The following is a 27,503-nucleotide window of genomic DNA, read 5'->3' on the forward strand; positions in this document are numbered from 1 at the left end:
TTTCAGTTCATCTTGAGGTATAGCTACAAAATTATGCCCAACATGAGCAACTTTTCACTTTTGTAAAAAAAACAAGATTATCCTAGAAAATATAACATAATATATACAATTCAGATTACAAACTCTGCCGAGTGTTTATCTGTCCTTTGACTCCCCATCTTTCCGACATTCTGTGCTAGATAGCAGTAACACGTTCTCTTCCAATCTTTTACATTAAAAACATGGAAAACAAATGATACAAACAATTTACACTTTTATCACTCTTTCGAATGTTTCAACTTTATCTTGAAGTAGGATGCAATACACTTCACTCGAATACACACGTGATTTAAGCTCACGGTAAAATTATTGCAAGTTATAAATGCACATACGGGAAAATTAATTATTTGCCGTCGTCAGCTTTAATTAGCCTTCTGTAACATCTCAGAAAACAAATAATATATCTAATTTCATGGCCTCACATACGGAAAACAGATGATCTATCGTTAATGAACGAGCGTAAATCTACCGTCACACAAACATCTCCCTTGTTTACAAACACAACTAGGAAATACCACCACAATTGAGACGTAAACACATACCGCTCGAAGTCTGACATAACAAGTAGCAACTTCCCCGAGTTACTGACCTATATCTCACAATCCGGTTCAGCCACCTCACACGACAGGTATCTCCTTAAACTACTAATGTTGTACGAACCATTCATTACGCTCTCGCCATCCGCTAACTTGTAAGCACAGGGTCCTAGTTTTCTATGTACTTTATAAGGGCCTTGATATAAAAGAAAAAATTTCTTTGTTACCTTATCCTCACTATTTGACAACATGGGAACTCTCATCAAAACCATATCCCCTACCTCAAAGTTATCAAGTACCTTACGTTTCTGTTGCCTTTTACGTTTATCTCCAGATTTAATCAGGTTCTCCCGTGCCAGTCGGACGTAAAATTCAGCATTACGAGGTGGTTCCTCAGGCAAACCTAACACTCTCACTAGTTCATTCTGAGGCTTACAACCAAAATGAACTTGTGACGGCGTCAAACTCGTGCTTTCATGTTGAACTGCATTGATCCATGTCTCTATGCGGGATAAATGAGCCACCCAGGCTGTATGCTTGTCGAACACTAAGCATCTAAACATGCGAGATAACTCTTTCATAACGCGCTCACACATATTACCCTGAGGGTATCTAATGGATGAATGAACCTGTGTAATACCTAGCTCTCTAATTATGGACTTCCATTTTCTCGAAATAAATTGCGGTCCACTGTCTGATAATATACTAAGAGGAGTACCTAATTCAAGTATATACTTCTCTTTGATTATACGACTACAAGATTTTCCAGTGGCTTTTCTCATACCGTATAATCTGACCAATTTCGAGAAGGCATCAATAATGACTAAAATATATTGGAAGCCGAACTGTCCCTTAACCACAGGTCCAAATAAATCAGTACACACCAAGTCACCAGGTCTTTCTGAGATTACTGCCTGACGAGGTCCTTCTAAATAGCGGTTAGGAACTTTGCTACGCTGACACAGATCTCAAGTGGAAAGAATTTTTCTTATATCTCTTCCCATCTTGTCCCATATAAAATTCTGTCGGATCTCATACAGAACTTTATTAGCTCCATAATGTCCTAATTCTTTGTGGATAAACCAAATCAATTCCACACGTAGCGCTTTGGGTACACAAATCCCCCAGAGATCCTCGCCACATTTCCTGGCTAGAAACCCGTTAACCAGTTTGTACGTGTGCCTACCATGCGACACAGTGAGCTGCTCTCCTCCCTGAAGTACAGACAAAGGTTCCCGACATTCTTCGTCTACCGACTGTTCAACCAATAGGTTACGTAGTCTATTTAGAGCAGTTTCATTTTCCTTAGACAGACATGTACATATAATAATGCCCTCACGTGGCTCTAGAAGGCTACCTTCTTCGCACAACTTCGGGTCACGTGACAATAAATCAGCAAGGACATTATTCTTTCCCTTAATGTGAGTTACCTTAAAATCATACTCTTGTAGGGCGAGTATCCATCTACTAACTCTGTTAGATGATAATTTACACTTGGATACAAAAGAAAGAGCATGATGATCCGTCCTAATTTCAAATTCGGTACCTAAAACATACATCCTAAATTTACTCAGGGAGTATACGATAGCTAGGAATTCAAGTTCCGTTATAGTATAACGCTTTTCAGCAGCACTTAAACCTCTGGAAGCTAAAGACACAATCCCTAAATTACCATCATCATCTACTTGACATAGTGCACCAGCGATACCACAGTGAGATGCGTCCGTCAGCAACACATACTTCCTATAGGGCATGGGGTATCTCAAAACAACTGCCTGCCTGAATCCTTCTTTTAATTTTAGGAAAGCTCTATCATGATCTTGTGTCCATTCCCACTTACTGCCAGCTTTCAATAGTTCTCTAAATGGCTCTAGTAAGTTACCAAATCTCACTACAAATCGTCTGAAAAAATTACATACACCAATATACGATCTGAGCTCCTTAATATTTCTAGGTGTCGTAGTATTCAATATTTTTTCAATTCTTGTGCTCTCAGGCGTCACTCCCATTGCCGATACACGGTGCCCCAAAAAAGTCACCTCTCGTCTACTGAAAACACATTTGTCAAGTTTCAGAGTAAAACCAGCATACTCTAATTTAGAAAAAACCCTCTCCAAGTGGTCCAAGTGCTCTTCAAAGGTACTAGATCCTATAACCAAATCATCGATATAAATAGTAGCATAATCTCCAGTATCATCTCCCAAGGCAATACTAAGTGCGCGAATAAGAGCTGCCGAACTCGTACGGGTCCCAAAAGGAACACGCCTAAATTGGTACAAACTATGCTTATAGCTGAAAGCAATAAGAGGCCTGTCTTCTGATCTCAAAGGTATCTGCCAAAAACTACTCCTAAGATCTAACGTAGAAAACCAACTCTTACCCTGAAAATTCTGTATCAACTCTTCAATGGTTTGTGATCTCAACTGATCAGCACCAATACGTCGGTTCATCTCCCTGCCATCAATACACAAACGTATTGATCCATCAGACTTAGGCACGACAATTAAGGGATTAACATATTGACTGTTTGATAATTCAATCACATCGTCTGCTAACATAGCTTGAATTTGATCCTCTACGGCTTTTGCATATTTGTGTGGTATCGGATATCGCGGTCCGCTGAATGGAGTCTTATCCAGCACAGAAAAAGAATGTTCATACAGATGGGTAACACCAGGTTTCTCGGAGAAAATCTCCACGTGTTCACATAACACTTCAAATAACTTGTCCTTCTGGACTTCATTTAACTCATTTCTACTTACGGCTTCTTTCAAGCCACATATTTTATCCTCATGAATCCACAACTGACACAACTTCAGGCCCTCACTAGCCTCTTCATTTACTTCAGAAACCTCTCTCATTCTCCACACTGTACTAACTTCCGTTTTCCTCTGAATTTCCTCCTCAAACTTGACCTTAATATCCTCATTATTCCACCTCAAATTTAGCACTAGATCATTGTAATTTAACTGAGCCAATTTTAACGTTAACCAGTCAGATCCCAAGATAAGATCAAATATTAAATGCGGAATTACCAAACATATCTGAACGCTAATAAAATTATTAATACAGATCGGGACAGTTACTTGTTTACAAATTTGCTTAGACCTCTTTCCAACAGCCGTAATGATGAAAGTAGACTTAACAGGCATTTCCTCCAACTGAATACCCTGTTTCACTAATGACTCATACCACTGAGAACTAATACCTGATATTTGGCTACCAGAATCAATCAAAACTTTAACCCACGCCCCCCAAACTTTCAATTTAACAACGGGATTGACTACTTTATTACTTGACTCTTCATTATTCTGCTCGGGTTCATACAACAAATCGTCCCTAACATCTAGGTCATATGGTAACACTTTCATGGCAAGACACTTCGCTACCTTCTTACTAGGCTGGAATTCTGACCTAACATTACAGCCTCTCGTTAGTTTAAAGGTTCCCTTTGTGTATTGACGTTGGACTCATTAGTACATTGCTCTGGCCTCCGTTGGGAATTTCCTGTCCTATATTCAGCTGCTCCGCTCCTGCTGTTCTGCTGAGTTCTGAACTGATTGCGAGCTTCGTGATTCTGTGTTCTACCGTTATGTCTCATTCTGTTGTGATGACTAAAGTTCTGAATATTCTCCGTTCTACTCCTAAGGTTACCTAACGCATCAAAACTGCCTAGTAGATTCTCCATCTCCTGAATAGTTCCAACTTTTTGCATACAGGCCGCTTCTCTCACCCTCTCCGGAAAATGTCTCAAAAGTAGTCTTACTACATCAGACCCTTCGGTTATACCATCTAAGTTCTGACAAATCATGACATGTGCCAGGAAGTACTCGGTCATAGTAACTCCTTCATGCTGTTTGTACCTCCCAAATACCACCCTTTCTCTCTCCCGAGCTTGTATCGCTTCATTCCAGAATTTCTCTCTAAACTTATTTCTGAATTCTTTCAGGTTCGTCATCGTCTGCCTATATACCATGAACCAAGACCGAGTTTCTCCTACAAAAGCATGGTCAATATTTTCCATAACGTCTTCCCAGTCCATAGACCCTTCCTCTAGACGCTTTTCAAACCGTTTCTCTATCATCTTAAGGAAATCTAGCGGGTTCGTTTGTTTCCCATTAAATTTAGGTAGTTCAATTTCCCTAATGTAGCTATTTCCTAGACATTGCCTTCCCGTGAAAACCTGTTTATCCTTTGCCACCTGTTTTAACTGATTTTCTGCTTTCTCCATCCGGCATTCTACATCTCTGTCTCTCCTATCAATTTCTCTCTCCAAATTAACCTGCTTCTCTTTCAATGTCCTAATTTCAATCTTATTCTCTTCAGCTATCGCAAACCTTTCTTCCCTTGCCCGGGTCTCATCTTCTATTCTAAGCTTTACCGTGTCAATCTCTTGTTGGACGTGGTCTTTAAATACCCGTATTTCCCCTCTTTGAGTCTCAACTCTCTTATCAATACTAATGACGTGCCTCATTACTTCCTCCCTAGTAGAGTTGTTTTCCTTCCCCATTAATTCCAGGAATTCACTTCTCTGTTCCGCAAACTTTTCTTCTACCTTTTTCCCTTGCCGTACATATTCACTTTCCTGGTCCTCTAATCGCTTATTAAAATGTTCATTTTTTACCACCAGATCGCGTAACTGCTTACTGTGTTCGTCCATTCTCCGATTCGCTTCCTCCTTATTTTCCCTCATCTCCCTACTTAATTCAGCTTTAGTTTGCTCTAACTGTTCTTTAAGTTCATATTTAATACTCTCAATTTTAGTGTTATTTTGTTCTACATCTGTTTTAATTTGTTCCAGTTCACTCTTAAGCTCAGATTTAGTGTCCTCTATCTTACTTAACATTAACTGCATCATTCCCATTAACTGATCATTGTTATTACTTTCATTGTTAGTGTTTACTTCCGCTTCGCCCCCCATCCTACTATCATCTGACTCCATACTGACTTCTTTCTGCTTGCCTTCACTCTCCATACTACTTACACTTCTATCTTCAATTTCCTCTACTAGACTACACAACTCTTCCTCTGAACTCAATACGTTATTGCCTTTTATCGCCCGTCCACTGCGCAACATCCTCTCCTCTTTCGTTTGATCAGCCATGACCCTTCCCACAATCAAACACTCTTAATGAAACGTGGATATCCAAATTTTGCCCATAATACGAATTCTGATATTGTTACTGTTATTAACTGCTCCGTACTTAATGATTTTCTCGCCACACGTTGGAGCGGCATTTATGTGACTTCCCCTCTCGGAGAACAATCATCAAACGAGAAATGCAACCAAGCAAGTAAAGGGCGCCAATCTTTAAGTTGAGGACTTAAAGATAAAATTTATAATCAAGCTTGGACAGACTCTTATCACAGGGGTGAGGTGATAGTACACTAATCATTAAGCAGGAGAATTAGAAATCAAAAGGCTAATTAAGGCAGATTAAAGTAAACTAGAAAAATACTATTTATTATATTTAATATGAATGACGACGGTTTAACGAGAACTGAATTTAAATTAGAAAATGAATTTAATAAAAAATTGAATGACTCTACTTCGCGAAAACTTGCAATATCTTTAACTCGCTTGCTCACCATGTCGTCTTGTTCTGCTGCTCCTTGGAAAGCTTCCATCCTTGCAACTGGAACATCACCGGTCGTCTTTGATATCTCTTCATCTGCAGTTCAGTACCATTCCTTCCTTGCAAATTGCACCCACCACTAATTGGAAGATGACTTCAAAACTAACACTCCCTATTATGCTTTATCCCATAGATTGGAGATAAGCCCTATGTCACAGTTAGAAGAACCACCTTGGGTTTTATGGAGAGGATACTCAATTAAGAATCCTTCCAACTTTACTGAAAATGTTCTCTGAAGTTTCATTTCTATCTAGATTAAAACTATCTATTGACTTAGACTGGTTCAAACCGGTCTTATAGCCGTGCTGTACGTACTTCCTCATGAGTGGCTATACCCCTCATTCAGAATTTCTAAGTATCGAGACGCAGAATCAAGTAGAAAATCAAGTAGAAGCTGTAGAATAACTCGTAGAATAATGTAGAGAGACTCGCAGAAGCGAATAAGACGTTGTAGAGAGACTCCAGGAGCTCCAACACGCCCTTTTATAACTTTCTCTCGCGCTAATTACAGGCCGCTACACGTGGTCCAATCATATGACACTTCTCTCCCCACTCCAGAAATTAGAGTTGACGGGCCATATCCATGATATCAACTGTTCTTCTATTCGTCCTTTCACTCAGTATCCATGGCAACATGACGCTCCTTTGAAAATATAGGCGTTGATCAGTTCGAATAATTCTGGTCGAAATACGGTAGCTTACGTTAGGACGCGTGAACACGTGCTCGCTTTTCTCAGAACTCGGTGTTTAAATTTGTCCTCCCTTCCTCCTCGGTGATGTGGCAAGATAACTGAAATCTACTGCAAGTTTATTTTAACCAACTGTCGCAAGAATCTAAGTGAATATTAGGATATTCAGCCCTCGTTTACAAGTCGTAGTTACAAAGTAATGAAATGATAGTGAGCAAATGATTAAACATGAATTATAATACAATTACATACCAAATAAATATCATGACGTTAAATTCCTGAATTAATTACACATAATAAAATTAACATAATTACACTGTAACGTCTGGAACGTTACACTGTTTATCGATACGACCACTAATAATATAAATATTTGATAATTAAATTTTAGGCCTTCCCCTAAACTACCATTTCTATCAGCATGAATACAATTATTTATGGCCTAGATTGTAGCGACTTATTCCCCGACTTTGCGTACCGATTTTCATTAAATTCTCTTTGGCCGTTTTCTAGTGATGCGTGGGCAGGACAAGGCAGGGCTTATGGAAAAGTAAAAAGTGCATTTCCTTGTTACTGTGGACATGACTGATACAAAAATACCATTCTTTTCAAATTCTGAGCAATGTACAGACAAAACTCTTATTTTATATATAGATGAATATGATATTCTCAAGAATAGGATTCTTATAACATGAACAGTTTTGAAACTAGACTGTCTATTAAAATGAATTCATCTTCACTACTTGAATCCATGGAAAAATATGTCTGCATGCACCACCAGACTATCTAGCATCTATTGGCGCTAGTTCATGCATAAGAATGGATAACTTAATTTGATTAACCGAGTGGTGCAAACCAGAAAGAAGCTTGTGTGTGTACATGCATGTTCGCTGTACAGCTAGCGGAATAAAATAATCTTGCATAGCCTTCACATTGTTCTTAGAGTATAAAATTGTTGTACCTTATTTTCACAAATTATTCTTGGTCATTTGAATATTTACATTTGTTTGCACTTTTCCAGAAGGATATGGACACTACTCTACTGTGGGAATCTATATGTCTCTTGTTTTTGCTGCCATTGTTGCCTTCTGCCAGGTCGTGATGGGTATCCTGCTCATCAAGGGTGCTGATATGGTAAGTTGCATGTAGAACTCGTGCATTATTTCATTGCACGTCTTGAAATGAGTGGCTTTACTAAAAACTGTCTTTTTCAGACCAAAATGAATCTGCTTTCATAGTGATGCCACTGAATGTTGATTTCTTATCCAGCAAAGCTTGAAGTACTAGCTGACATATTTTCAAAAAACAAATGTGATATCCTTTTTAACCAGTGGCTACCAGCTGTTCAAGGAACACTACTGATTATTATTGCCCAAGCTCCTTGTACAGTATTGTAGCACTGTCTTCTGCAGACCTGGGCTGACAATCTTGTCCACAGCCATAAGTGAGAAGGAAGATACTGAAATTCTAACTGAAGAAATCAAAAAGTGTTACTATAAAATCATTGTGGAAACTCTCTTCAAAAGAGCTTGCTTTTATGGAATTTGCAGTCACTGAGCTAAGATTGTTATAGCCCTCTTCAGCAGTCTCAGTACGAGTTGAGGATATAATAAGACTGATGAAAATAGGAAAGCTGTTGAGCATTGTGCGGAGGGGGAAAAAAATAAATTAAAAAATCAGTGTGTCATACGCAACTCTCAAACAGCCCAAGTCATTCAGGCCAAACATTGGTTTAGTCTTTATCAGCAACAGCAGACAAACTCGTGACTGCTTTCCACTCAGCCAACATGATTCATTATGTGCAGAATTACGTCTCGTATTCATCCTCTGCACACTCTATCAAGTCAAGCCAACCCCATTTATATTTCATTATATCAGGCCAACTCCGTTTGAATTTCAGTAATGCTGATTGCAAGGAATTGAAACTACAGCTGGACTGTGTTACTGAAATCCTACGAACTGTGAAGAAAACAGATACTTCACTAATGCTATATGAGAAATCTTGAAAGAAGAATGAGCATTGTTTTATGCAAGTTCCTCTCACAGCTACACTTTCACAGATGCCTATAAGTATAATGTTTGTGGGTATTTACAGGATTGTATCTACACGGAAGGTGAATTATCATTTGATATTAGTTAAAATTCAGTCTGAAGTTCTCTTTTTTTTTTTTTTTTTTTTTTTTTTTTTTGGGAGCAACTATACTGTACATTCCCAGGACCAACTGAGGACGAGGAATTGCTTCTTAAAGATCTCCATGCTATCTGTTGTGTAAATCTTGCCTCAGAAGTGGTTACCGGCTTATCCAACAAGTTCACTAGCTCTTCAGTAAAAGAAAGAGTACATTGGCAAGACTGTTATCAAGATTAATATGTCTTAACACATTGGAGGCGTGGCCATATTTAAATGTGCTACCTTCCAGAAATTGCTCGATTTTTAATCGAGCCAGAAACTGAATGACTTGATTTGCGACATGAGGCCGTGCATTGTCATGATGAAGTGGCCACCCATTCCAAGAAAGATCTGGTTGTTTCTTTGCAATGGCTTCCTCAGTGTAGCCACTACTGACATGTAGTAACAGTAATGTGAGCAGGAACTGCATGCTGGTAAATCATTCCATTAGTCACTAAATGAGATCAGCAGATGGAACAATTTTTGCCTTTTTTGGCAATTTCCACACTGTGCTGGCTTGTTTTCCTTCAGGATCATAGTGATGCTTCAGCTTTTCGTAAGTTTCAGTGGCTGTATGGTTTAAACGAAAACAGAATTTGATTGTGGTGTACTGCTCCTCTCGCCTCACCTCCACTGTCTGGTATGCGAAATGCAGGTAGCATCTACAAAATAGAGTATTACTACCAACTTACCGATACGAGAGTGCTGCCACCTACGGACATTATATATAAAAACCCACTCTTTTCAAATATTTGTTACAGATAGGAAACTATCACGGAAGCAACAGGAAAAAATCAGTCTGTCTTTGTTGATCAGCCGTCGTATTTTATATTGACGCATTCGGAATCTGAATCATATTTTATTTTTTTATGTGTTTCTAATGTCCTTGTTATATTTTTAATTCATCCTGTGTAAAACCAGCTGAAGATGTCCACAATAATGGACAAAACATGGTCCCGATAATTATTAATTTTGACTTCAAGAATAAAAACACAGTATCAGTATTGTAAAGGTAGAGTTTTTGATTAAGAGTCTCACAAGATTATCCTGTCAAAAATAGGAGCTTTAAGATTAAATGTTTTTATGCAATTAGTTAAAATAAAGTTTTTTCAGTCTGTTGAATGTGATATACAGTGTGGTCGGAAACAACGTCAACCGGCTATAGGAGTGTTAGAGGGTTGGTCATACTTATAAATAATTTCAAATGTCGCACCATTGAAGTTAGCCAATCGGATCACTTCATGGGTGAATTCAAATAAATAGGCTTTGCGAGGTGGTGTTGCTTAATCTGTACGTGACCCAAGACTGGCATCAGAGCACCAGTCGAAGAATAAAACTTAGCCAGGGAGTATGGATACAGACCTCCGAGCTAACAGGATCACACCATAGCAAGGAGGCTACAGTGACACCGGCTGAAAGCAATGTGTTTTTTTTTTTTTTTTTTTTTTTTTTTAATGTTGATTTATCGGCATGGCTCTCGAGCTGGCCTTAGGTCACGTACAAGTTTAGCAACATCGACGCGCAAAGCCCATTTGCATTTGCCCGCGAAGCAATCTGATGGGCTAACTTCAGCACCTGGTAAAATAATAATGGTGTGAGATTTTGAAATGTTTTTCCAAGCAGTTATCAGTATGACCAACCCTCTATATAAAGTAGTCTTTCTGTCCACACTGTTTGAATATTATCCTGATATTTTTTTTTTTTTTTTTTTAAGGACAGGACAAAAATATTGACCTATATAGAGTTCAGTTTAATTTTGTCTGTTTTTTACAGCATAATGAGATTTTAATTTTGCAAGCTGCTTTACATCGCACTGACACAGATAGGTCTTACGGCGACTGTGGTATAGGAAAGGGCTAGGAGTGCGAAGGAAGCTTCCGGGACCTTAATTAAGGTACAGCCCCAGCATTTGCCTTGTGTGAAAATGGGAAACCACGAAAAACCATCTTCAGGGCTGCCGACAGTGGGGTTCGAACCCACTATCTCCCAAATACTGGCCGCACTTAAGCGACTGCAGCTATCGAGCACGTTCATAATGAGAATAATGATAGAGCGGTTTTCATGAAACTTGGTATTCAAGTAAGGATAAGAGCAAATGGTATCATGGCTGTAAGTTGTTCAAAACAATTTGCAGGACCGGGGGTATGGAGAAGGGATTCAGAGGGGCCCTAAAACATAACACTCACTGTATCTTTCTTACAGTTGGTTTTACAGGAAAATAGCTTATGACAAAAACTGGTTTAGAGTATTGTTTTCAAACTTATACAGACAAATACCAGTGACCACCAAAAGTCAAAGTGCAAGAGCCAATAACTAAATATGTGGAGAGTTGCTATGGAGATCATACCAGTATTGTTTTACATGCTTTGTGCATCTCTCTGTGCTTTTTGAATATCAACCTGATACTTGGCTGGGCTGGCTCAGACGGTTGAGATGCTGGCCTTCTCACTCCAACTTGGCAGGTTCGATCCTGGCTCAGTCTGGTGGTTGTAGAAGGTGCTCAAATACGTCAGCCTCATGTTGGTAGACTTACTGGTACATTATAGAACTCCTGAAGGACTAAATTCCGGCACCTTGGCATCTCCGAAAATCGTAAAAGTAGTTAGTAGTTAGCCGCCGCCTTCCTACTTGACCGAGAATCTCGATGACAACAACATGAGGAATCTACAGAAATGTAATAGTTCATGTGCTGTGATGGTTCTGCCACGACGGGAAACCATTTTCTCTTAATTTGGACTCGGTTAATATATAACTTTGAAGTTTTTCAGCTTGTCCAAACTAATACAAGATTAAGAAAACTAGGAAATACCTAAAAAAGAAAAAGGAAACATTCAATTAATAATAGAATGACATATTTTCTTCTTGAAAGAACATCAGGTTGTATGAAATCATACTTTAATAAGAAGCGTTTCAGGTATATTATGTTATAAATTGAATGCATTCTTTTTCAGGTATAAATTGAATGGTGGTTTTTTTTTTTTTGCTAATGGCTTTACATCGCACCAATGCAGATAGGTCTTACGGCGACGAAAATTGAATGTATTCTTTTTCAGGTATTTCCTAGTTCTATTAATCTTCCGATAGTTTAGACAGACGGGTAAAACTTCAAAGTTACATGTAATTTGTCGGGTATATCTTGTGTTTGACACACTGAAAAGCTTAAAGAATATATTTATTACAATAGATGTTTACATGAGAGTAGAGAGCAAACAGATGGAACATTATCCATTGATAACCACAAACTTTACCTGATCTTTGCTATCTAGGATCACATCTCGCATTTGATGGATAACCTACAGAGGTTCAGTACCACCTGGATGAAGTTGTGGCAAGTTTCAGAGATACTCTGTGATAGTAAAGTGTCAGTTTACCTCAGTTCTCAAATTACAAAAAAAAATAAAAAATAATAAAAGACCGTAACGGGACACATGGCCCAATACTTGGAAGGAAGATGATGATGACAAAGACTGTGACGAGATCTGTGCTGCTGTATAGGATAGACAGTTGGCCCATTACTAGAAAATAGGAACGGAAGGTCCATGTAGCAGAAATCAAGATGCTGCATTGGTCACTAGGTCCTCCTTGATTTGATTACGTAATATATTAAGAGTTCATAGAAACATTTGGTTTAGCCTGCATACTGGACAAATCTCCTGAGGCACTGATCAAGAGGACTGCCAAAGAAATAGTGGATGGAAGTTATCAAAGAGCATATGACCAAGAGTCTGAGTGACAACAGATAATGCTGAAGATCCGCACAAAGTGGCGAGTCGTACGCTGTAGCGGAATGAGCTACTAAGATAGATGCCAAGACAAGGAATAATAGAAGAGTAATTGCAAAAAGGAAAAATAAAATATGCGTTATTGGAGATCGTATAACTGCCGTCCTTATTTGTATATTTCTGTTCCAGTGCCGTCCTCAGCTGGTGCGCCCATGGCTCCTTTTCAGCTACTTCAAGTTTGGTATGGATCTTATGAGTGCAGGTTTCGCTATCTACACTGCCATCAGTAGCCACAGTTCAGTCAACTACCCTGCTATGCTGGCAGCTCTAGGTGTTGCCTTGTGTAAGTATATGTCTACATTATTAACCTAAATGTTTGCCCTCTTTAAATAATAATAATAATAATAATAATAATAATAATAATAATAATAATAATAATAATAATAATAATTGTACCGGGCGGTACACCTCTACACCGTTTATTTAAAAGTTGCGCCAGTTGAAACTCCTCTTCTGGAGGAAGGTTGAACTTTATCTACTCTATTAATTCTCTACTTTCTCAGAAGATGTCACCACGTGGAAAATTTTGAGTTTTTGAACTGTGTCACTTTTGATGTGTTTTTGTTTCGCTTGAAGTAAGAAGTGTGAACTTTCTCTTCTAGAGGACACTACTGAAGATCAACAATAGCGCACCCTAGTGCGGAGTCAAAGAACTATTTTGTTGGAGAAAATTTTATTTCAAAAGTTTGTTTCTTGTTAAATTTCTTTCTGTTATTGCTTAAGTTGGCTGTATACCCCTCTTTTTCCCCTTGTTTTAGATTTATCCAATCCCGAATTTCTTTTAGTAATTTCTGACCAATCTGGTGTATCTTCCCCCAACTTGTATCTGTTGCGGGGTCCTATCCAATAAAAACATTGTGGGCGGGTGTTTTCATTCCCCTAACGCCTAGAAACTTCCGCGAGAGTATATAAACTGCTGATTTTAGGGTCTCCGGGCCACTTCTGTTCCATCTTTCAGTGTATTAAGTACATAGCAGGAGGCGGGAAGCGCCTCTTTCCTCGGCGGCGGTCAACAATAAGGTAATGGCCGATTAATAAATTCTTTCTTTTCTTGCTCAGCAGTTTAACTTTCGGGGCGGGTTCTAAGCGTTCAACCATGTAACCTTTTCCTAAAATGTAAAAACAACTGGTATCTATTCTATTTTAAAATGACATATCGGGATAGAGAGTGCTTAACCCTCTCGAGCTCCCACTCACATCGTCTTGAGGTGAACTTATTCTCTCAACCAATTCTTCCGTAATGTAATGTAAATTGCTATTAAGTCACCTCTGTAGTATGGGATTAGCCCTTGTAATAACGGCCTAGTGCCAAAGTAGGTTTTAAAATCAAAGTGTATTAGGAGTGCAAGTTCGCCTCCTCTTAAATTGTTTTAGAGGTCATTCAATTAACCTGCTTTTCATTTAATAGACCTCAGTAGATTGGGTATTTTACCCCTGTGTTTATGTCCGTTGAGGACAACTTGAAGGTGGAGTTTGGTGTGGCCTAGGAGAGGCTTAAATTAAAGAGTGTGTGGCTCTTTTGGAAACGGAGTGTTGTATGCCTCGAGGAGGCTTTACTGTGTAATTTGGAGCAAGTGCTCCAGGGTTTGATTGGGGTCTTCTGCCCCTTTGTTAAAATTTGTATATCGGAAAGTTGGGCTAGTTGCTCAAAAATTGTGAATTCAGGGCTCGAAGCCCAAACTCTGTAATCCCTGAAATTGTACATTTCAAATTGTGTTTCGGCTACTAAGTACCTGTTCTTTGTTATTACTTAATATTGAAAAAGAAATATAACCTTGTTAACTTTTACATTAACTTTGATTCCGTAGTTTGAGACCCATTCACGCCCGCACCTTCTTACACCTCTACCTACCACCAAAACTCGGTAACAAGTGGTAGCAGAGCGTGGTTGAATGGGTCTCAATTTAGCCCCCTTTGACGGCTAAACATTGTTTGTTCCGAACTCTAACCATTTTCTCAGTTGCTGGAATTTTTTGATTTTTTTCAAGTTGTTCTGTCATCATGCCCGGCCCTCGCGATGTTCTCCTTCTTAACTATTTGCGCAAGGAGGAGTTGATCTATGAATTGACTATTAGAAATGTACAATCTGGAGGCACGGTTGCAATAGACACTAACAAGCTTAGAGAGTCCCTTGATTTGCCCATTTCCATCCCCAATTTGGGAGAGAAAGAAATTGATGACTCTCTTTCCACGATCACGGAGAATATTACTGGGCTAGCTTCTGTAGTTAGTTTTTTTGATGAAAATGATCCGTCTCCAAATCAAATTAAGCGTGTGCAAGGCAGGCTATATCATTTTTCGAATAGGGTTAACGATCTGTTGTCTCTAAAACTGAATGACGTTCAGAGGAAGGAAGCTAGTACGCTCCTGGAAAATATTTCCGAGTTATCTAGTAAGGTCACTCAATTGTTAACTGGGGAAGTTCCTCCTAAATCTGATCAACCCACTATAGTGAATCCAGGTAGTGAGGAAGCGCCTCCCAAGGGAAAAGTTAATAGGATAACCGTTGCTGCTCAAACTATCCCTGCCCCATTGGACAACGAATCTGAACGTCGTGCATCATTGAGTAACATCCGTTCTGAATTGACTTCCTTGCCATTGAAACCTTTACCTACTATGTCACCCAGATTTAGTAGCTTGCCTCATCCATTGGCAATGTTGCTCAGAGGTATATCCAAGTTTTCTGTTAATACCACCAGTGACGTAATTTCATTTTTAAGATTTCTAGTGGAATTTCAGGATCATGCCCTGGTTTTTTCTCTGTCTCCATGTCAAATCTTGCAAATTATCTATCCGTATGCTATTGGTATTCTCTCCGACAAAATAGTAAGAGCCATAGCTGAACAGTCATCTATTGAAGATTTTCATGCACACTTGCTTGCAAACTTTATTCCCGCCCGCGCGAGGTCATCTCTGATTCAAAAGTACTATTATCGAGTACAGAGGTTGGATGAAAACTTGGCTGATTTCATACAAGACATTAAGTTTTATACCAGGGTGTTTGCTCTTCACTTCCCTGAGGATCAAATTGTACAAGCTATTGTGGAAGGCATTTCACCATCTTATAGGTCATACTTGTGTTTTGCGGCGTGCCCGCAAACTTTCTCTGAACTTGAAGCGTTGGCCGTCTCAGCGGAAGGAGTTAGATACGCCGATTCTTTGCGTGTAGCGAAAGAACCCCCGCCTTCCTTTAGTAACACTCGGCCTCCACCTCGCCGACCAGTCACGCCCCATAAATGTTATGCTTGCGGGTCGCCTGACCATCTTCGCAATAAATGTCCATTAGTCAAAAGTAGTAGGGCAAATAATGGAGCTGGTTCAGCACAAGGCTGTTTTAAATGTGGGGCCTTCTCACATATCGCCAAGAATTGCCCAAGCTCAAATAGCACCCCCTCCTGCTCAACTTCTGGTGCAAATTCCACCTATGCCAATAATAAAAAGTGACTAGTGGCTTCGGCTGAGTCGACTAATCAATCTTCCCGAGACTCAGCCCCTAGTAAACAGATTGTAAATGCAGAGAACGATCAGCCTTCAAGTTCATCTTTTGAATGCCCTAAAGAATGTCTTAGGATTGCGGCGGATACCCCCGCACCTGTTCCTTTTCTTAAGATTGAGGTAAATAACGAGCCTATAACAGCTCTCTTAGATTCAGGTAGTGTTTGTTCGATTATTGCGGCTGAATGGTATTCTAAATTGAAAACGGTTTGTAAACTTCCTGACTATGTCTCTTCCCCTGTTCAATACGTTTCGGCTAATTCATCTCCATTAGAAATTCTAGGTTCCTTACTGGTCAAAATTCGTGTTTTTAAGTTTACATGGAAAGTTAAATTGTTGTGGCCAAGCAATTGTCTTGCCCCATTATATTGGGAGCTGACTTTATTTCTCACACTGGTCTTGTGCTCGATCTGCAGTCTAGGTCGTGCACATTCAAATTTGCTTCTAGTTGTAAAATTCCACTATTAAAGTGTAATTCTGTGTCATGTGCTTCTATTTCGCCTACCCAGGATGAGATGTTGTTAGACCTTAGACATCTACCTGAGGAGCAGGCTGATAGTATTCGCAAACTGTGTCAGTCGTTTCCCGAGGTGTTCTCTGATACTCTTGGTGTCACTGACCTTATTGAATACAAAATTGAGGTTACGGATTCGATTCCTGTCCGTTTTCCACCGTATAGGCTATCTCCACCTAAAATGAAGGCTCTGAAGGAAATCATCGATCAGATGTTGAAGGACGGTATTATTAGGCCCTCTAAGTCAGCGTATTCTTCGCCTATTTTTCTAGTACCGAAACCTCAAGGAGGTTTCAGGCCTGTCATTGATTACAGGGCTCTCAATCGGAAGGTGGTGTTACAATCTGTGCCCCTTCCCGACCTTCATTCTTGTTTTTCATGGTTTCGTAAGGCCAAGTTCTTCACCATCTTGGACTTAAGTCAGGCCTATAATCAAATTCCCCTTGCCGAAGAGTCTAAACACCTTACAGCGTTTGCCACGGACTGGAATTTATACGAATACAACCGCGTGCCTTTCGGGCTCCCCACGGGGGCAGCTGTGCTACTAGGCTACTAGATAGGGTCTTCTCCGACATCAAATTCGAGTACCTATATCACTACTTAGATGATGTCGTAGTATTTTCAGAGACTTTTGAAGAACATCTAGATCATCTGCGAGAAGTTCTCGATCGCCTTCGTAAGGCTGGGTTAACTGTTAAGTTGTCCAAGGTTGCCTTTGCTAAGCCCTCTATGTCATTCCTAGGGCATATTGTGTCACCCGATGGTGTAGCAGTCGATCATTCTAGAACACAGGCCATCCGTGATTTTAAACCTCCCAAGGACATTAAAGGTATCGCCAGGTTCATTGGTATGGTGAATTTCTTCAGAAAGTTCATTCCTAACTTTGCTAATAGAGCGGCGCCCTTAAACCTTCTTCGTAGGAAAGGCATCAAATTCGAGTGGGGACCTCAACAAGCCGCTTTTGAAGACCTTAAATTAGCTCTTTGTAATGCCCCTGTACTTGCTATGCCTGATTTCTCGAAGAAATTCATCGTCCAAACCGACGCGTCGTCGTCAGCAGTAGCTGCAGTCCTTCTTCAAGAGACTGAACTAGGGAGGCGACCCATCGCCTATGCGTCTAGGACATTGTCGGCTCAAGAAGCCAAGTATTCCATCTATGAGCTCGAAGGTTTGGCAGTCTTATTTGCCTTAGAAAAGTTCCGTCTCTATCTGGAACACGTTAAATTCGACCTGGAGACAGATAATCAAGCCTTAAGCTGGGTCTTAGGTAGGCCGCGTCGTACTGGTCGTATAGCCCGCTGGGCTATTCGTATTTCCGCCTTCCAGTTTGATGTTAGACATATCAGAGGTACCGAAAATGTTGTTGCTGATGGACTCAGCCGTATGTTTCATAACGACGTAGAGACCCACGAACCGGTCGACAGTTCATCACCTTCCGAGTCCATACTATCTGGTGTTAATGCCATCTTAACAGATGCTCCCATGCTTTTTAGGGATATTGAGAAATACCAACGTGAAGATCCGACGCTGGCTCCGATAATGGAAACCCTTTCTTCTGGGGAACATGCTGTCCCTTATGTTCTGAGGAATGGTGTTCTATGTTGCCCTTCGAGGCATGATAAGTTGATGAAAGTTGTTGTTCCAGCGGTTCTTGTACCTATGATCTTCAAATACTATCATGAGACCCCATTGGGGGGGCATCTTGGAATCTTTAAAACTCGTGAAAAGATTCGTGAAATGTTCATATGGAAAGGTATGGACGGTGAAATTCGGGAACTTGTAAAAGCTTGTAAATCTTGTTTGATCAGTAAACCCACCATGTCCACTAAAGTAGGCCTTTTGTCTTCTCATCAAGCGTCGCGCCCCATGGAACGCCTGTATATTGATTATGTAGGACCCTTCCCCCAGTCGAAGGGAAATGCCAACAAATTCATCTTTGTATGTGTAGATGGTTTTACCAGATTTTCTTGGTTATTTCCGACTAAGCTGGCTACCGCTCAGTCCATCATTACCTGTCTAAATTCTATTTTTGCTTCTTTTGGTCCGTGCCAATATATTGTATCTGATAATGCTAAGGCGTTCACATCAAATCTTTTTCGTAAATTCTGTTTTGACTTGTCCATCTCTCATGTAACCACTTCTGCTTATTACCCTCAACCATCTCTGGCTGAACGGGTTAACCGTAATCTCAGGTCCGCACTCATTGCCTATCATCATGAAGATCCTTCCAGGTGGGACACCCCAGTCCCTGCATTGGATAGCTTTTGCTTTGAATTCGGCGGTTCATGAATCTCACAAGTTCACTCCAGCTTCTTTAATGTTCAAGTTTGTTCCCAACTCGCTGCTCTCTAACCTCTGGTCTCTGAATGACATTCTACCCGAGATAATAGATCCGGACAACATTAAAGATCTTTGGAAGAAGGCTAAAGCCAATCTTAAAGTGTCTCATGAAAAGGTTAGGGAAAGGTATGATCGTGGACGGAGACCAACCCCTTTGAAGGTAGGTGACCAGGTTATGGTCAAAAATTTTGTTCCCGCGGGCAAGCTTGCCCCCAGATTTCATGGGCCTTGTATCATTCTCGATTTTCTTACGCCGGTTACCTTATTGCTAAGTAATCCAGCCACCGAGAGGATATTTAGAGTTCACCTGTCCCAGGTGAAACCGGTGTAATTTCTGTGTTAACTTGCTTCATATCATTTTGAAAGGATATGAAGGTTATATTTTTTTTTGAGTTTCACTTTTAAGGCATTCTGCCCCTTCTGTAATATTTTGGTTTTAGATGTAAGCCTTGTGTAAAATCTGCCCCGACCCGTTAAACTGCCATCCTGTTCTTGCCACGGCCATTACCACGCTCCCGTCTCCTGCTCCACCTTACACTGTGGCTTCATAATAGTAAATGCCATGGATATCTACACGCCGCTGGCCCCTCAACCTCTCCACAAGCCTGTACCCTCAAAGAAGATGATAGTCCAACACAATTCTGCCGCCTAGCTTTAATGTTTCAGCGCCCCCGCAGCCGCGCAGCGCCGTGCAGCGACTGGGGAGGGGGATGGGCCCCCTCCTCTCCAGCGAGGACGACATGTGCACGGCGAGCCGGAACTCTCCTCCCGGCCAAGGCTGATGTGCGGCGCACGACCTGCTACTGGCCCGCAGCCTGTATATGTTCACCGCGGGCGCGGCGCGCTTCAACACCTCTGCTCCCCTCATAGTGCGGGCGAGCGGTATCTCAGGGTACTTGAGGGGTCCGAGCGGCCTCCTTTTGGACGCAAGCTGCAACGGCCGGTCCGGCCATCCAACTTCATCAACATCAACTACATGGATAGTTACCATAAGAGATAACTACATTTGGGAATTCAACAGCAATATTTGGTGGACCGTGCAAAAAATTTTTCTTCACTTCTAAGTATTAAAAGTTTATCTTCAGAAATTCAAATTCTACAACTTAAAGACTTTCATTCACCTGCAACAACAACATTTTGAAACTGAATTAAGAAATCTTGTAAATGCTTCTGCTATCTATCTTCGTATCAACATCATCACTTGGACTTTGTTTCAAACTGATTTCATGTGTCACCCCTGGAGGAACTTTTGGGGGGGGGAGGTCTGTACCGGGCGGTACACCTCTACACCGTTTATTTAAAAGTTGCGCCAGTTGAAACTCCTCTTCTGGAGGAAGGTTGAACTTTATCTACTCTATTAATTCTCTACTTTCTCAGAAGATGTCACCACGTGGAAAATTTTGAGTTTTTGAACTGTGTCACTTTTGATGTGTTTTTGTTTCGCTTGAAGTAAGAAGTGTGAACTTTCTCTTCTAGAGGACACTACTGAAGATCAACAATAGCGCACCCTAGTGCGGAGTCAAAGAACTATTTTGTTGGAGAAAATTTTATTTCAAAAGTTTGTTTCTTGTTAAATTTCTTTCTGTTATTGCTTAAGTTGGCTGTATACCCCTCTTTTTCCCCTTGTTTTAGATTTATCCAATCCCGAATTTCTTTTAGTAATTTCTGACCAATCTGGTGTATCTTCCCCCAACTTGTATCTGTTGCGGGGTCCTATCCAATAAAAACATTGTGGGCGGGTGTTTTCATTCCCCTAACGCCTAGAAACTTCCGCGAGAGTATATAAACTGCTGATTTTAGGGTCTCCTGGCCACTTCTGTTCCATCTTTCAGTGTATTAAGTACATAGCAGGAGGCGGGAAGCGCCTCTTTCCTCGGCGGCGGTCAACGATAAGGTAATGGCCGATTAATAAATTCTTTCTTTTCTTGCTCAGCAGTTTAACTTTCGGGGCGGGTTCTAAGCGTTCAACCATGTAACCTTTTCCTAAAATGTAAAAACAACTGGTATCTATTCTATTTTAAAACGACATATCGGGATAGAGAGTGCTTAACCCTCTCGAGCTCCCACTCACATCGTCTTGAGGTGAACTTATTCTCTCAACCAATTCTTCCGTAATGTAATGTAAATTGCTATTAAGTCACCTCTGTAGTATGGGATTAGCCCTTGTAATAACGGCCTAGTGCCAAAGTAGGTTTTAAAATCAAAGTGTATTAGGAGTGCAAGTTCGCCTCCTCTCAAATTGTTTTAGAGGTCATTCAATTAACCTGCTTTTCATTTAATAGACCTCAGTAGATTGGGTATTTTACCCCTGTGTTTATGTCCGTTGAGGACAACTTGAAGGTGGAGTTTGGTGTGGCCTAGGAGAGGCTTAAATTAAAGAGTGTGTGGCTCTTTTGGAAACGGAGTGTTGTATGCCTCGAGGAGGCTTTACTGTGTAATTTGGAGCAAGTGCTCCAGGGTTTGATTGGGGTCTTCTGCCCCTTTGTTAAAATTTGTATATCGGAAAGTTGGGCTAGTTGCTCAAAAATTGTGAATTCAGGGCTCGAAGCCCAAACTCTGTAATCCCTGTAATTGTACATTTCAAATTGTGTTTCGGCTACTAAGTACCTGTTCTTTGTTATTACTTAATATTGAAAAAGAAATATAACCTTGTTAACTTTTACATTAACTTTGATTCCGTAGTTTGAGACCCATTCACGCCCGCACCTTCTTACACCTCTACCTACCACCAAAACTCGGTAACAATAATAATAATAATAATAATCATAATCATCATCATCATCATAGACTGTGTTTCTCAAGGGGATAGCAAAATAAAAATAAGAAGTTAGATGGGAATAGAAAAGATTTTCTGGGAAAAACAAAAACACATTTCTTCTTTACCTTCTTTTGTCAGCCTTCTTCAGGGAGCTTCCGGGTTGGGCAGTGAATCGTAGACTTCCATCCACTTCTCGCACCTTCCTGGAGACGCAAGAAATCTGTGTTGCTTCTGGGGTACTCCTTAGCTCTTTGTCCTGATCCACTTTGATCCATTATTATGATGGGCTCGTCACACACAAAAGTATTTTCTTCTTTTATGACCGCATAGGATCACTTTAGTCAGTCCATCATTCAGGTCTCTTTGAAGGGATTGTTCGGGCTTTGCGGTCCTCCCAGTACTACTTCAGATGCTCCGTTCCCTTTCCCCAGTTGAAAATATGCGTGTTGTTGGTTTGTTTAGTGTAAGGGTAAAGCGGAGGTTTGTATTCTTGAGTTTTGTATTCAATTTTATCTTATTTGTGGTGTATTCTGTTGTAAGGCCTATTTCCTTCAGATCCTCTCTTACTTCTCTGATCCATTTACATCCTGTTGTGGTATTTTTTGAGACGAGATTGTGTTGTACTAGTTGTTTTAGAAGTCTCGAATCCTGCATCCTTATGGTATGTCCAAAGAATCCCAGTCTCCTCTTACGCATAGCATCTGTAATGGGTTCTAGCTCTTTGTACACAACTTTGTTAGGTATTATCCGCCACTGTCCATCTTTCTGGTATTTTTTGTTGATGCAGGTTCTTCCAATCCTCCTTTCTGCTGCATATGTAGCTTCCAGTTTTATAACTGTGTTGTAGTTTTATTTTTGCATTTATTGATATATATATATATATATATTGTTTTTGTTTGTTTGTTTGTAGATATCCCATGTTAATTTTTGTGCTTTGGCTAATCTATTTGTTCTAGTTTGGTTTGAGATTTTTTCATTTTGGTTATGTGTTATTACTTCTCCAAGATATTTCAATTGGTTACTATTTTGATTTAATTACCATTTATGGTAAAATCTTTTAGTTGTGTTGGTTTTTGGGGCATAATTTCTGTTTTTTCAAATAATATTTTGAGGCCAATTTTATTTGCAATGGTTTGAAGTTCTGATATCTGGGTTTTTGCTTCTTTTATGTCCACTGCTAGTAATGCTAAATTGTCAGCGAAACCCAGGCAATTTGTTTTGATTTTTCGGCCAATCTTCATTTTTGGGGGACATTTCCTAAACCATTCCCTCATTACCATTTCTAGAGCACAATTAAACAATAGTGGTGAGAGCCCATCTCTCTGCCGTAATCCAGTTTCAGTTTCAAATGACTCTGATATTTCACCCCTAAACTTCACTTTTGATTTGGTGTTAGTGAGTCAGCTTGGGGTGTAGTTTAAGATGTCTTAAAATTTTAAACAGAGATTCTGTATAGATGCAATGTAAGCTTTCTTGAAATCTACAAATGTTATCACCATATCTCTGTTTCTTCTCCTGTTATAGTCCATTATCAACTTCAGACTCATGATCTGATCAGGACAGCTCCTCCAGGGTCTGCAACCTCCTTGGTATTCTCCTATTTTTTCCTCAATTTGTATACTTATCTTATTATGGATGATTATTGAAAATATTTTGTGTTATGTCTAGGAGTAAGATTCTCCCGTAGTTATTACGGTCAGTTTTATCTCCTTTTTTTGGGCAGTGGGTGAATGAGGGCTGTTGTCCAGTGTTCTGGCAGTTCTTTGTTAATCCAGATAGACAAGTTGTTGATGGAGGGCAACTTTTGCTGATCTTCCTGCATATTTCCAGATTTCTGTAAAAGTCTGATCTCCTGGCACTTTGTAGTTTTTTTAATTTATTCAGTGCTTGGTAGACTTCCTTTATTGTGGGGGGGATTGATGTTTTCTGGTGGTGTTTTTATTGGGGTGTTGGTGTCCAAATGAAGGAGTTCTGTGGGTTCCTCACAATTTAGAAGCTCGTTGAAATATTTAGCCAGAATTTCTGCATTGCCGTTATTCTTATGAGTGCCGTTATTCTTATGAGCCAACTTATCATTTTCATCCTTCATCAGTAGGGTCGGGGGTTCATATTTTTGGAGCTGTTTTCTGAAGGGTTTGTAGTAGACCTTTGATTGATTTTTATTGAATTCTCCTTAAATTAATTGTAGTGTGTCCTTATGATGCTGTCTTTTTATTCTTCTTAAGACTTGGGTAGTTTCTTTTCTCTGTTTTACTGGATTTTGATAGGATATTTCTTATTTTTGGGACTGATGTAATAGCCATGCCTGATGTCTTTTATCCACTTTTTCAACACATTAATGTTCCACCATTGGTGGTGTTTTTTATGTGGGTTTAATTGGAGCCAGGTCTTCTGCAGTTTGTTTAAGGTTGTGTTCTAAGTCTTCAAGTGTATCTGTGAGTTTTATTTTTTCAGTTGCTTTTTGGTAATTTTCATTGTTGATTAACTGGGTAGGATCTATTTTTCTTTTAGATTTAGGGGCTTGCTTTTGTTGTCTCTGGGGAGTGAGTTTAATTTTTATTTTAACTACATAGTGATCTGAACCTGTGTCTATTCCTCGGAGGACTTTGACATTATAGATCTCTTTGTGGTGATATTTGTTCATGCAGATGTGATCCAGTTGCCATTCTCCTTTAGTGTAGTCAGGGTGTTTCCATGCTTTGTGTTTTTGAGGTTTTCTTTTAAAAGATGTAGATTTTGAGATTAAAGTATGGTTTCTACACAGATCAACTAGTCCATTTTTATTTGTTTTCTTGTGTGCTGGCCATTTTCCAATCATGTCACGGTATTTTATTCCTAACTGCCAGGTTTCAGTGAGGAGAATAGATGCTGGTTGCTGCGTTTCACTGAGACTTCCTCCACAGGGGGACCAGAACCCCAAAACTGTTAGCTAGCCCCTTGGCATTGATTACAAGTAATACCAGACATGTTTACCCATATTGTCAAAGTTTAAAGATATTAGCATTAAAAGTTCCACCTTTAAAAAACTTATAAAAGTTTTTATTGTTAAAGTGAAGATATAGATTTCATCCCTCTTGGGGACACCCTCATCCTAGCAAAGAACAAAAGTTAACTAATAAAATTAGCGTAAAAAAAGTGTTATATACACGTTTTTTAGCAAATAAAATTAAGTGTGCCACTACGACCATATAAATTTGATTTGCTGTAGATATGTATATGATGTTCCAAAAGGAAAACACCGACAATGCTTAATATGTTGTGCGGGAAGGTAAACTGATCCATTTTCAAGAAGGAACCCATATCCAGAAACGCATGGCTTGGATGCTGTAGTGTATCGAAGTGTGGGATGGGTGTGCATTCCGCATGTCGTCAATAAACCCAACATGAGGAGCACATCGGGCTCATCACAAATGGGGTTCGAATTGCGTACTTCCTACATCATTGTAGAGCCTACATCGGCGGTGCTGAGCCTCGCGTACGTGCCCCAATATGTGCGGTTATCTTTGAAGAATTTCAGTCGCTACGTGGACTTGAGCAATAGGGTCCTCCGCTGACATTACAGGAGTGTCGTACACCATACTCTTCATGCTACCTACGTGGAACTGTCTGGCTTCTCTTAGTCGTCTCTCGATGGCCACGAACATGGAATGATATGGAGTACGTCTGTTTCGAAAACGTTCCACATACAATCCTGCAGCAGCTCTACCACTGCAATCCGCTTTGCCGTGTGCAAGCATATTGCCGGTCATTTCCACAACTGTTTACTGGTACATGTCGCACTACTGTTAACAGCTTTACTGCACTGGCAGACTACAGAACACAAGTAACGCAGTAGGATGCGCATCAAGGACTGTGTGGAGGAATGTAGCGCATGCGAAGAAATATTATTAGGCTGAATTTGTTCATCCGCAGTACACAGGTGTCTAAAGGGTTGCATACCTTCTGTATTAAAACACTAAATCGGAACAAATTGTCACAACCGTTCTCAGACCTCAGTGCTCTCCAGCGCCCAAAACTTGCGTTTCCGGACAGGGGCTCCTTCTTGAAAACCAATCAGTCCACCATCCCGCACAACATACTAAGCCTTGTCGGTGTTTTTTGGGGACATCCTGTATAACACCTTTGTTTGTTATGCTAATTTTACTATTTAACTTTCATTCTTTGATAGGCTGAGGATGCCTCCAAGAGGGACAAAACATGTACCTATAACTTTGCTTTAATAATAAAAACTTTTGTGAGTTTTGTAAAGGTAGAACTTAAACTTGGCATTGAGTCGCAGGCTGTACAGTCTGCTTCATCCTGTAGCAGGTAACCCCTAACCAGATAATAAGCACAGCATGTTTATTGGTGCACCACACAAAGATGTTTTTGTCAACTTTGTTACTGAACACGGTTAAGCAACAATGTTCATGAACATTTTTTACTATTATTAATAAACAAAATAGCCTGTTTGTTTTGGTCATGTTTATGAACAAAATATCTTTAAATTTTGTGAATGAAACTTTTCAATAAATTTTTGTGACTCTGCTAGCATTCGAGTTCGCACATGCATGAAGATGCAATTAGACCATGCAAATTCATAGTGCAGGATACAATACTTTCTTATTTCTTAAAATTGACTATCAAATCACAAGCAAAAGTTCTTTTTTTAAGTCGCACAGACACAGATAAGTCTTTTGGCGACGATGGTACAGGAAAGGCCTAGGAATGGGAAGGAAGCGGCCATGGCCTTAATTAAGGTACAGCTCCAGCATTTGCCTGGTATGAAAATGGGAAACCACGGAAAACTATCTTCAGAGCTGCCGACAGTGGGGTTCGAACCCACTATCTCCTGGATGCAAGCTCACAGCTGCGCGCTCCTAACCGCATGGCCAACTCGCCTGGTAGCAAAAGTTCTAACATCCCTCGCATTACCAAGAGGAGTATTCCGATTTTCCTAGGGCGATTCTTTTCCCTGTAAAAATTTTACCTGAAGAGCTACATACCTGTGGTTTCATGACTTTCTCCTAAAATGATTGAATTTTAATTTACACCTGTGACTGACCAAATTTCTTTGTTTCTTAGTTATTAAATGATGGGATATATTGGTGGGGTTGTGAGACTACCCCGCTAGGTGTGAAATGTCGTATTTTGCTATTTGTCAAAATGGAGGGTTTACAAAATATTTCTCTCCATCTTCGTTATTTAATTTTTACATTGTTGAATTTTACTCTACACCTATTATTTAGCTCCAATACACACATTGTTATCTATTGTTTCAGTTGAGTTGAATTAGATGTTAGCTGTTGTGTTGAAATTACATGATTATAATAGATTTCAACTGCAAATAAGGATGCCAAAAGGATAATCTACAGAGAGGATTCATTGAAAATAATAGAAAATAGAATAAAACAAAATAAAAATACCGTATTTACGCAAATAATCCCCGCACCCTAATTTTAGGAAGGCTTATTTTGAAAAAATGAAATGAACTAAAATTACTTCCACCGAAAGAGTAACGTAGGCATAAAGAAACATTTCATATCACTCCGCGAGGTACACATG

At 39.9% G+C, this 27,503-nt stretch overlaps 1 protein-coding gene across 3 annotated transcripts in view; it reads left to right on the forward strand.

The window, feature by feature from the left end:
• LOC136883308 (uncharacterized) overlaps positions 1-27,503 on the forward strand; it is a 107,182-nt gene that overhangs the window by 74,998 nt on the left and 4,681 nt on the right. For 2 of the 3 annotated variants that reach the window (XM_067155543.2, XM_067155544.2), the window contains exons 4-5: positions 7,922-8,034; positions 12,982-13,135. In XM_067155543.2, the coding sequence (XP_067011644.1) occupies positions 7,922-8,034; positions 12,982-13,135 (267 nt within the window). The remainder of the gene's footprint in view (positions 1-7,921; positions 8,035-12,981; positions 13,136-27,503) is intronic. The other variant, XM_067155546.2, reaches the window with a different exon arrangement.

The sequence above is a fragment of the Anabrus simplex genome, chromosome 11, assembly GCF_040414725.1.
Source record: "Anabrus simplex isolate iqAnaSimp1 chromosome 11, ASM4041472v1, whole genome shotgun sequence".
In the NCBI taxonomy this organism is placed as follows: Eukaryota; Metazoa; Arthropoda; class Insecta; order Orthoptera; family Tettigoniidae; genus Anabrus; species Anabrus simplex.